We start from the raw sequence: 11,984 nt of genomic DNA, 5'->3' as shown, positions 1-11,984 counted from the left end.
TTTATAATAATAATAGATAATAAAAACTTTATTTCTGTGACAATATAATATAGCGGTTTCCCACTAAGTAAGGACACCATAAAATATGCATAAAACCTATATCACATTCATAAAAGAAACTAACAAAATATAAACAGACTCAATCACAAAAGAAATTCTAAGAATTATACAGCACGCAATTTTCGCAGTCGTTGGTAGAAATAAGCGCAGCTAGATTTTGTTTCCTAATCAACTTCTTAAAAGTATCTACAGATTGCTGTTCTCTCACTTTTGCATCTAAATTGGACTAGAGTACTGGTCCCAAAAATTTTACTGAATGTTTCCCAAAACCTGTGGTGTTAACTCTAGGAATTACAAATTCCTTAGCTCTTAAACTGTAATCAGTATTGTTATAAGAAAAACAATAAATAATTATAAATAATAAAATCACTTACAGAGCGAAAAATAATAAAAAATAATAAAATCACTTACAGAGCGCTGTGTCCACTAATTGTTCAAAGCGCTGTACAATGGTTAAACTATAAAATACAAACTAATAGCTATTATAATGAAATTAACTAAACTACAAATAACCAGACATCATAAGCCAATTTAAATATGTCTTCAACTGCGTCTTGAACTGATCAACAGAGGTGACACTCCTGAGTTCAAGAGGCAATTGATTCCATATCCCAGGAGCAACTACAGAAAAAGCTCTATCGCCATACGTCTTTAACCTAGATTTAGGCTCAGCTAAAAGATTCTGAGAACTAGAAAGAAGTTAACGTGAACTATTATGGTAGTGTAAAAGTTCAGATGGGTAAGATGGTGCCAAGCCATTAAGGCACTTGTAGACCAAAAAGACTAAAACGTATGCGATAGTTAAGCGGTAGCCGGTGAAGTTTAATGATGATAGGAGTAATATGGTCAGACCGCTTAGTTAACGTAACAATGCGTGCAGCAGTATTTTGTATTAATCTTAGCTTACTTAACAGGTGTTTACGAAGTCCAAATAACAAGGAGTTACAGTTATCCAGTTTAGAGCTAATGAACGCGTGTACTAAAATTTCAGAGGTATCTTCACTTTACTATTTCCTAATCTTGGCAAACAACACAACGCCATTTTGGCAAACGCTATATTGTATTCCAGTGACTCCAATCCCTGGAATTGCATTATACAATGATCCAGTTTTTAAAAACAGCTGATATACCATAGCTGCTAAGCCAATCAAAACTCTGGAATTGCCTTATCTAGTTTTGAATCAACACAAAATCATCAGATCGTTTTTAAAAAGCTTTATTTCTATCATTTGAAAGACCGTTTGTCGTTGCTAAATTACTATTTATTATATTACTATTATTACGCGGGATGCCCTGAGGGGGCATACCGTGTCTTAAAACGGGTCGATTTCTTTTTTTTTTTCTTCGTCGTATACACAAATCGGTACATTAATTTATTCATTAAACTCTCCCCTCTCCTACTCGGGATGTATTGTTTTGATTGTCTTCAACAAAAGCAGGCCAATCAAAATCCATTCTTGTCGCTTATATCGTGAGGGAGGGGACCCACTCACCCCTACCTGTGTGACGTCAATGCATCATTTGATATATTTATTAAAGACGGATTAAGTCGCGCCATATTGTTTTAACATGTTCTGGACTGAAGTGTGCCGTTTTCAAAGGGAAATTTCACCATTTTGAAGCGGCAAATCGAAAGAATAACTTCTAAGAAGCACCCGACACGTAAAACGGTGGAAATTGGTGAGTTCTTAGTGAAGGAATCGTGCTTTGTTTGACAGTCTTAGACCACGACGCGAGACTGAAAAGAGGTCATTGAGAAGCTTACGTTATCGTAATGGAATTCCACAAATTTCCGCTGATAGTCTGAGTCGCGTAACACACGGAAAACAACGTAACGCGATCGTCGTGACTCAAACTATTCCATTAGCAAGGATAGTTTTATCAATCGGCGAAGCATACAGTTGGAATAAATGAATCAGCCCCAGCATCTCGCGTAATGCCAGTATAGCAGGCATCTTGTTTCATTGTATTACTAGTTATTACTATTTTATCCCATACGGAGCTTCCCAAAGTTGTCAACTTTTTCCCATTTTTCGAACGCATGAAAACATTAATGCCAATATTTTGACACGCCGGTGGGAGACGCCTTCGTATCGGTCCACATGCCTTTCTTTGAGTGGAAATAATGAAAAAAGTGCATCATTTTTAGTATTTCTATTTCCATTCCAGCTTCAAGAATACGATCGCTCATCTCCCAGTCTTCTCCGCCCCACTTGGTCTTGAATTCCTTGATATTCATTCCTCCGACCTTGTCCCAGTCACTCTTGTAAATACCCATCAGACCGAGGCCGTAAATTTCCCAGTAGCCCATGGGGCGACTGGGCGTGGCTCCGCAATCTAAGCGCATTACAAAAGGACTGTAGGCCATCTTGTTTTGAATACAGTGCTGCAGAATAAGATAAAAGACACACAAAAAAAAGTAAGACGAGAAGCTAAGGAAAAGCAGGCAAAAGCTGCTCGAAGTGGAGAGTTTTAGTGGATTTTCTAGTAACAATTTGACAGCAAGCTCAAGGTTGCTACCACTGATTGGTTACAGAAACTGTAAGCAAGTTGTCTAATTGCTTAAGCAAAAGGCACAAAGAGGACTCAGAGTCCCTCGCGCTCGTCCTATTAATTATACCCCAAAAACTTTAGTTTATTTTGCAGCTCTTGGTGCACAGATTTACATGACATGTCTTAGACCACGTATGAAATTATAGGGATGGTTCTGCCACATCATAGATAGGAAGGGGTCAATTTTATGGCTTCACCAAGAATGAAAACTTTAAAAACTGCAAAAGCCGTTAACGAAGATCCTGCTTGCTTGTACGTTGGATCTCACAGGAGGCCTAATCGGCCAAACTTAAAAAATAGACGATGAGAAGTCCAAAGACTACTGCAAAGCTGACACAACGTAATATATTTTAAAACAATATTTCGGCTGGCCAAACCAGCCTTCTTCAGGTTTAGATGTTAAGGAGTTCTCATCGTCGATTCACCAATAAGATCGTTACAAGACGATTTTCTTAGCAAAAATTCATAGAAATTGAAAACAGCAGGCCTGCATCTTTTCTAAGCTCTATTGTTTTGTTGTTCGTTCTTTTGTTCTCTCCACCAATCATAGAGAGGTTAAGAATGACGTTTACGGCAAACGTGAGAAATGACCACGTGACCATGTTTATCCTATATTTGCCGCTTGCTGTTTTCAGTTTCTCTGTCAAATCGAGTAGTTTTGCGTTAGCATCAAAGGCCAGAATTAGTTTGCACTATTCTCATCTTCGTACTCTTTATTTCAAGAAAACATAAACGCGAATCTCATGTTTGCCGTTTGCCGTAAAGGCGATTTTTAAACGCGAGACGTTGTAAACGGCGCACGTCATCACTGTAAAACACCAACTGGTCTGCGGGGATCGTTTCCAGGCCCGCGCTATCGTAGAGTTATTTAAATGCCTGTTATTTCCCGCAAATTATGCAGATTTGATAAATACGACCGTTAAATGCGAAGGTGCAGCTTTCAATTTGGATCGCTTCAGTTACGTTAGATTTCTTCTGCTTAGTGTTCCAACGGATCTCAACGTTTGGTAAGTCCTTTGTTGTGCTTGTTCCACTAGATTTATTACTAAGTTAAAGCGATTTAATTTACATTTATGTCGATTTCCTGCCATCCATAGATACACAGTTACGTTAAAACACAAGCAGCAGTATTTTATCAGGTTTAAAACTGGTTTTAGACCCGATAAAACACATGCTGCGAGTTTTTTTGGAAAAATTTCCGCACAGCCCCATACATTAATTATGCATGCTGATGTATTAATTATGTATGCGCTTCATTGTTTTTGAAGACAATAAGCTATTCCCATGTGTTTTGCATATATACATTGCAATTAATACTTACTGGGTCAATAAAAGAGGATTTCGTCGTGTCATGACTTTTTCTCCACTTCTCTCTCCATTTTCCCAATCCCATTTTCTTTATTTCTTTACTCCAGCCCCCTGACGCTTTTCTTTTTCTATTTTTTTTTTCGGTCTACCTACCATACCGTGCCTTGAACTGAAGCCGTACTGTAAGCGTTGGATTCACTGTCCATTTGCTTTCCCACTAGACTACGAGGAATTTGTTGGAAATTACCCCTCAATAAATATATTTTGTGTTTTGAAAGCCATTTAAAATCTACATAATAATACAAAGGCAAATTTTTCCTGTGCGTTGCACTTGCCTTGCAATTCTCACGGAAAAATGCGTCACTTTCGCCCCTTGATTGGCCGGTCTCGGTTTGGGTCTTTCTCCTAGTCATAGCCCCATGCACCCATGTTATAGTGAGTTGTAGAGCGTTAACGAGGCTTCGCCGACGTCACTTTTTTTAGTTATTGCTTATGCTCCGAATCGTCGTCTTATTATTTTTGTGCCCTTTGCTGTTTCGTCCATCGCTTCCCCACGTCAATGCCATGCTACTGCGTCTGTAATTTGACTGACCTTCGCCCATCGTTCCAAGCCTTTAATCGCCTTTCAAAGTCGCCTAATATCCTTGCGGATTACGAATGGTGAACAGAATAGTACAAGGAACACAATCTAAACGCGTCGTCCGTGGAATGTCCGCCAGTTGGGTGCAAGAAAGCCCTAAAGACGAGCAATATTGGCGTATATTGTAAGATGCCAACCTTAACGAAGTTCACCAGGACTGACAAAGCATTGTAGCGCTCTACGCGCACTTCGAGATTCGCCGGAGGAATACGAAATATCAGATACCGTAACACATGAAGCCCGCTCGTCTATGCAAGCGAGAACCTCTGGCTTTATTTTAGGAACGACAACAGCAAAAATAGAACGTAAAACAAAAAGAAAGGTAAAGAAATACTTTATTTTTGATAGTCTACGGCAGTCGCAATTAAAAACCACTGGTTAATCTGCCGTTCTTTTTACGGCCCATGCGAAAACATGTCACTCAATCCTGAACATTTTGAAAACGTGGACATTTTAAAATGCGTAAAAATTGCTAAAATTGTCAAATTTTGTTTAGATTTTCCTTATTTTTTCCTAAAATTTAAAGATTTTGGCAAAGCCCACATAGACTTAAAAAGAAAATACAAAAACTAAGAGGAACAAAGCGAAGTAATCCCAACGGCGCACTATTGTTATCCCTATTGTTTCCTTTGAACAAAGACTGTATGCATAATAAATGTATGGGGCTGTGCGGAAATCTTGCCGTTTTTTTAATGGCTTCAAAACCATTCCTAGAAAAGCGTGTCAAGAGAGTTGATAGCAATGATGCTTTTGTGAACATTGGAAATTAGCATATGAGAAAGGAGGAGGTTTTATCGGATATAAAACCACTGCACGTGATGTTTTATCGACCATTTGATAGGTCAATGGGCTAATGAATTATTAATGAATTTTTGAATGTTAGCTGAGTATGACCTGACCCATGGGATATCACAGCAATGGCTTTCCAGCATTCTCTTTATTGACTGCATTCTTTATGGCATGGGATAAATAAATAAGCATAATCATTTACACAGTTACAAACCTTTCTGACATCATCCAGGAAGTGATATGGAGTATCGATATGAAGATCCATTGCAAAGAGAATTGAATTAGGATCCTTGACCATCTCAGCAGCTAACTGCAGCCCCAGCGCCCTCGAGAACTTGTCCTTTATTTTAGCAAACTGGTAACTTGGAATCGCAGCCTTCTTCAATACATTCTCAAAATCAAGATCTGTGCTGTTAAAGTCAGTGATAACCACATTAAAATTGGAATCCTTTGTAATTTTGTAAATTTTTTCCATGTTGTCAAGAAAATGGAGAATCCATCGTCCCTGGTTATTTCCTGTTGTTAGTAAAATGTTTATCACAGCACTCTTGTTCCATGCCACGCCCACAGGGGTACAGAGGGTTTTTGCACCCCATGGCCTGTATACATATTCAGAGAACCTTGCAGACTTTCTGCTTGATATTTCTTGGAGTTCCAGCTCCACCAAATATCTGTCTCCTTTACCTTGATCATGGTTTTCCTCCACATTTAAGATTCGTTGAAGAGAATATTTCCTAAATCATAGAAGAGAACAGAGAAGCCTTAAAATTATAAATATTATAAAGTCCTTCATTTATTTTCATTTTGTGCCTTTCATTTATATGAGATGGGTAATTGAATTGACAAAGATTAAAACAACATTGAGGACTAACAGGGGTTTATTTGACTTTAAGGGTTTGGTCTGAAATAAGGTGAGGAAAAATGCATATCTTTGCTTGGCAGCAGGGTTAAGGGGTCTCACACACTGTATACATATGCAGCTCTCCTCTGTCCTTTTTGCAGGCAGTATTGGGTACAGAAGGTAACTATTCAAACCTGCTATACATAACTACTAGTCAATATTATTATCATTAGTCCACACACAGGCTCCTCCAGGGGGCATCTCCCTCATGAAATACTGAGAAGACTTCTGGATGCAGTGTCATCGAACAATTGTTTCTTAATTGAAGGACTCAGATTAATCGTTGTGTTAATAAAATGAAGATAGTCAACCCTTTATTGCGAACACCCTCAGGACTGTGAGTTTTTGCCCTTAATAGCATAGTGGAAATTTATTTCAGTCAAATGTCTGTATTTTTGCTGGAGATTTAGTAGCTGTCTGTAACAGTGAGGTGTCCACAAGGTGAGAGTTGACTGTACAGCTTAATCCAATTAACTTAAATATTTGGCAGTACAAGTAGTTCACAAAAGGAAGTTACTGTATTTATTATTTTGGCAATAAGCTGAGCGATTTTTACGCAAACTCAAGCTAGTTTTTGGTAAAAAAATCTCTCAAAAAAGGAGGTTTGAAATATTTTGCCAAACAAAACTTTCTTGACACACCAGCCAAATAAATATGGTAATGCAATTTAATCCGATTGACAAGAATATTTGGAAGGAAAATTAGTTCACAAAAAAGGAATTTAAGCCCCAGTATCGATCAACATAAATATTCTCTTCACTGTTTCCACTTATTTCTTCTGGTACTAATTGAGAGAACTTGCATACACATCAAAACATTTGTTCATCTTTTGTGATCATTTCCTTGATCACGTAGGGATATAGTGAGGAGAAATTTGATGCTGATCAGTATGGAGGCTTAGAAGGTTAGCATGGGAGAGAAGGAAGTTCCAAATAAAATTCTATCAAGGAGCTGTGCAATTAATTGACATTGCCACAATATTTTCTCTGGAAAACATTGAACCAAATGTTGAGAAAACACTTCTGAGAGAAGAATTAAGCCAATCAAAATTTTGGGTTGAGAGAGCGAGGCAAAATTCAAACTCTCTCACTGGCTTTGTCTAGTCTCTTATTTTTTCTTCCCACTAAGTATTGCATCTCCTCATGGGAAGTAGGGATAATAATAGCAACAGTCTAGAAATAATCAACTTCATAGAGCATTAATTTCCTATAATATGGCTTGACTGACTGAGTAGCAGAGGTTTTTTTCTGGCAAGTCTTTTAGCATGTATGAAGTCATTTGCATCTCTAGTATTTCGCAAAATACTCTTGACGCAATTGACTTCATACATGCTAAAAGACTTGCCAGAAAGAAACCTCTGCTAGCAGGGTAAGGGTAATGAAGCACGCAAAATTTTTGAGAAGTAAACCACAACTGATGCTACACTATCTTTGTAGGAAAATGGCTAATAGCAAAATAATGACTCCTAGAACATTACACTGCAATAAAGTGGTAATTAGTGTGAGTCACATTTTTAAATGTTGGGTTAATTTAAAACATGAGTTCAGAAATATGTTTGCTATAATGAATTTAACCAAATTTGAATGTTTCTAGAGACCTCACTAATAAAGAAATGCATGGCATCTAGGCAGTGGTAGCATTCTGACCATATATTCCTTTTTAAAAATTGTGAAATTCACACTTCTATATTTCCTTTTATGATTGATGCAGATCTCCAGAAAACTTCACATTTTTGTTAAATTTGTCATCACGAGTGGCAAATCTATTTCTTGCTTTTCATTTAATTTTGAGGGGGTGAATAGGTTAGCGGATCAGCAGATTTGGGTCAAAAATGTGTTCAGAATATGGATTCAATGCACAATTTCCACACATTTATGCTTTTCGGATTTTGCTTATTATTTTGTTCTGACTGTGGACTCTATCCTTCATTATTCATGGCTTTTTCGTAAGGAGCTTTTACAGAATGTTGCTTGTTATGGTTCAAAGCACCTGTGAAAGCCAGCAACTTGGGTGTATTGATGGAAGGCTTGCTGACAATATATGATGATTGTGAACATACTGGATTAACTGTGACAAACTGACAAGCTATTGATGAGTACATGTTTAAATTTCATGTATCTTATAAGGTGCCTTGATCGACATATTGGCCAATGAATCACTTGTTACTCGATCGATACTGGACGAACACACGACTGATATGCCACTCAGATATCGACCGAGAGTCAACCACCAGCCCACCGATATAGACCAATGACTGTCAATCAATGAACATCCACTGATACATTATTGATATTTCACTGACATTTGATCGACTGTTGTTAGCCGACATGATATATCAGCCACCACTCAGTTGAATGTCAACATGTACCTATGAATATGTTGGTCATCACTCGATTGACAGTTGACTGACACGTACCCGATGTGCCGTTCAACTATCGTATTAACCGATAGTGGAGCAAGAGTTGACTGCTAGCCTACTAATATAGACCATCGACTGTCAATCAATAATCACTGTCAAAAAATTCAGTTACACTGATGTAGGTAATGTTTCAGTGGATTGTCATGAATAGATTTTCAATAATCAGTATCTGTGGCCTAGAGATCAACTCTTGCCCTACTATAAGCCTATTAGTCATGTGCGCATGACCATTGGTTGTTACTCGATTGAGAAATGACCAATATATTGATTGCTTGTTGGTCGAGGGTCGATCAAGTAGTGATATTCATTAGATGTTCATTGATTGAAGGTGGATAGTATCAGTGAGCTAGCAATTGACTCTCGCTCAACTATTGACTGATACAGAGCCGACAGCCACCGGTAGTGGACCATTAAGCTACCAATGATATCACGGTCGATACATCGGTTGATATCTCAGTTAAGGCACCCCATACGATAGATGATCCTAAATTTTCCTTTTGGTGATTTCTCTTCCACTGGAACTGGAATCTTCTCAATGCCCTACACATGCAAGGGGTTTCAAGTTTATTAAGCTAAAGTCCTGCGGATTCGCATTATGGAAAAAAACTTACAGCTCAATGGATTTGGTCCAAAATTGATGCACATTGGTGGATTCGCAGACCTTTATTCAACCCCTCAAAAAATGTTAGGCTAACTGCAAATTACGCTAGATTTTATTTACCCGGGATGCTTCTTCTGGATCTGTGCCCAGACTTGGAACACGACTGCCTTCGCAGTATTTTCATCCAACTCATCATTGCCAAGATTCAAAAAATCTCCCTCTCCTTCTGGTTTTTTCTCTAACACATCACTGTAGTCAAAGGGAAAAATTGAGGTGTAATGCATCTCCCATGTTGACTGGTATCTCTTTAAAGGTCCTTTGACAAGATATGACGGATTGTAGCCGCATGGAGGGAATAGATTTTGCGCATCTCTTTCATTGATGAAAGGAAGGAGGTACATTTCTGCACGGTGTTGTACTTCTTCATTCACAAACCTGGGATCGTGACGCTGTATATGAATGGGAAAGACAACTCCCGTGTCACGATCAAGTGTTCGAACGTGATCAAAAACGTTCAAATCAATTTCAAATGGAAGAAACACATCTGCAGGTATTCCTCTTGGTTTATCTTCTCTCCAAGACGAACACCTCCATGTAACATGTAAATGATTAACCTTAGTTCTCCATTTATCATGGTGACCTTCCTTATGTAAAATTTCCAGATAGTAACGCCTTCCCACTATCATTGAAATTGCACTCCTCTCATCGTTGCTGTATTTCCAGTTACTCCCTGCGGTTAAATTAGCAATCAATTTGCTATTTTCTGGCTTGGAATTGGAGCTAATCCAGAGCTCTGAAGTCCCACTTGAGGCCAAAAAAATATTGTAGTTCCCAGATTCCTTGGGAGAAAGAAATCCATAGATTCGTAGTCCAAAATTCTCGAATTCTTGCTTAAAATGTAATCGCAAACTTGACGTCCGCAAGCGTTTCGATGGTCCACTTGGAAAAAGTGGAAATTCTTTAAGCGATTGCATTTCGTGACCACAAATGTCCTCCCATATTGCCACGTTCAAAAAACTCTCATGACTGTTTGAAGACGATGTAAGCTCAAATCTGTTGTCATCTTCTTTTCGATCTCGGATGAAATGAATAACGATAAATATGGCTGAAGCGATTACCACCAAAGCAAATAAATATGGTTTTTTCCGCCTTCCCATACATCGCATATTCTGAGGAATCTTCACCAAGCGTGCAAACCAGATGCAAATGTTCTGCAAATGGCCGACACGAACAAAAAGTAAAGGGGGAGATATCGATACCAAATTCGCGATATCGTCGATGCCGTGTTTCTTTGAAAGATATCGATGGTTGCGAGAAGGAACGGTTGTTTCGATCCCCTTGGATACTGCTTACCGTGCTGTATCACAGAAGCATCAAATACGTGGACTCGACGACTAATCTCGATATCCTATGGCGATAACGTAAATATTTGGCATTCGGACCATTACAGAGTGAGATCGCCATGAAAAATACCAAATATCGGTAAATTTCGTACTCGTATCGGATCGCTTCTGGTATCGACCTCATCGTTATCGTTGGCCCGTTTTACAGAAAGAAGTACCCCTGTCATGTATGCTGCATAATATATCTTTTCTGCTAAAAAATCTAAGATGGCGCCGATGAAAGGTTTAAAAGTTACAACGCAAGAATATCAGAAATGGAAGAATGAAAAGGCGTCTTAATGAAGAAAACACAACTTTCTTATGTCACGGTCGTTTAGAATGTCTTTCGAAGATGATAGAGTTCACTGGAAAGATGGAGCTCGAAGAATATTGAACCTACAACAGACATGTGCAGGAACTTTGGTGACAAATCTCAACGTTATTCTTGATGAACTGAACTCTCTGGACTATGCAACAAGTGTTGTCGAGAACAAGGAGGTTAGATTTTTATGTTTAACACTTCTTATTTCATTTTTGTAGTGTGATATTTTAAATAAGTTTAACTGAAAGTATAGTTCTTAATATAATAGTCTAATTATTTTATGATATTTGTAGGATAGTTGTTATAATAGTAACAGTTTAGTGTTTTCTTTATCATTTTCATCTTTTATCTTATTGTAAATATTCTTGTAGTTTAGAATATTCAGGGCTTCTATTGATAGCAGGTCAGCTCGATGGTTTGTGCTGTCTGACAGGGCCACCCTGAGTTTAATTTAATAAACAAAGGCGTCTCTCTCTATAGATACAATCACATAAGGTCAAGCTTTTCTTCTTCTTGGCTTACCTTGGTGTAGGAACCTGACAGGTTTTCTTTGTTTTGTATGTTTTGACATTTTTGTTTCCATGGTTTTATGTCAACTGTGAGTTTCACATGTTCTTACGCTGGGGTAAAGCCATTTCCTTTCAGTTTTTTCGTTCACGAATTGAAGAGCTACAGGGACCGCTCCACATTGGCTATGTGAATCAGTCATTGCCAGAAGTGCCTCTCTAGATCTCATCCACAAAGGCTCCTTCATTAAAAAAGGAGTGAAAATTTAGAAATGGGAAGAAAAACAGAAAATATTATGGGGAAGAAGGGTTATTTCACTCTCTCCGGCCCATTATTTGTCTCCACTCGAGCATGAAAGAGACCTCTGTGAAGGAGAGGGCAGAAGTGCCCATCCCCCAAGCTGGGCCCCGGTTTAACTAGCAAATGTCCCATGGCGAGGAAGGGTAGAGGCGGGGGAGGGGGGGGGGGATTTGCAATGCTGGAATTGACTGATACATTAGCC

At 38.4% G+C, this 11,984-nt stretch overlaps 2 protein-coding genes across 2 annotated transcripts in view; one reads left to right on the top strand and one right to left on the bottom strand.

Moving 5' to 3' along the window:
- Window positions 1–10,779, bottom strand: LOC146466042 (beta-1,4-N-acetylgalactosaminyltransferase 3-like). The gene is made up of 4 exons (XM_085127831.1): window positions 9,392–10,779; window positions 5,565–6,084; window positions 2,034–2,446; window positions 1–1,353 (listed from the first exon to the last, which is right to left on the bottom strand). Exons 1-3 carry the CDS (start codon window positions 10,435–10,437, stop codon window positions 2,111–2,113), a joined length of 1,902 nt encoding a protein of 633 aa, XP_084983957.1. The 5' UTR covers window positions 10,438–10,779; the 3' UTR covers window positions 1–1,353; window positions 2,034–2,110.
- Window positions 10,780–10,874: 95 nt separating this feature from the next.
- The window catches only part of LOC146466030 (HEAT repeat-containing protein 6-like), a 95,190-nt gene continuing 94,080 nt past the window's right edge, over window positions 10,875–11,984 (top strand). The window contains exon 1 of the mRNA XM_085127818.1: window positions 10,875–11,151. Coding sequence (XP_084983944.1) covers window positions 10,975–11,151 — 177 coding nt within the window. The 5' untranslated portion in view covers window positions 10,875–10,974. The remainder of the gene's footprint in view (window positions 11,152–11,984) is intronic.

Source organism: Pavona decussata, unplaced genomic scaffold, assembly GCF_977016875.1.
Source record: "Pavona decussata unplaced genomic scaffold, jaPavDecu1.1 SCAFFOLD_154, whole genome shotgun sequence".
NCBI classification, from domain to species: domain Eukaryota; kingdom Metazoa; phylum Cnidaria; class Anthozoa; order Scleractinia; family Agariciidae; genus Pavona; species Pavona decussata.
This window is presented reverse-complemented; position numbering and strand designations above follow the sequence as displayed.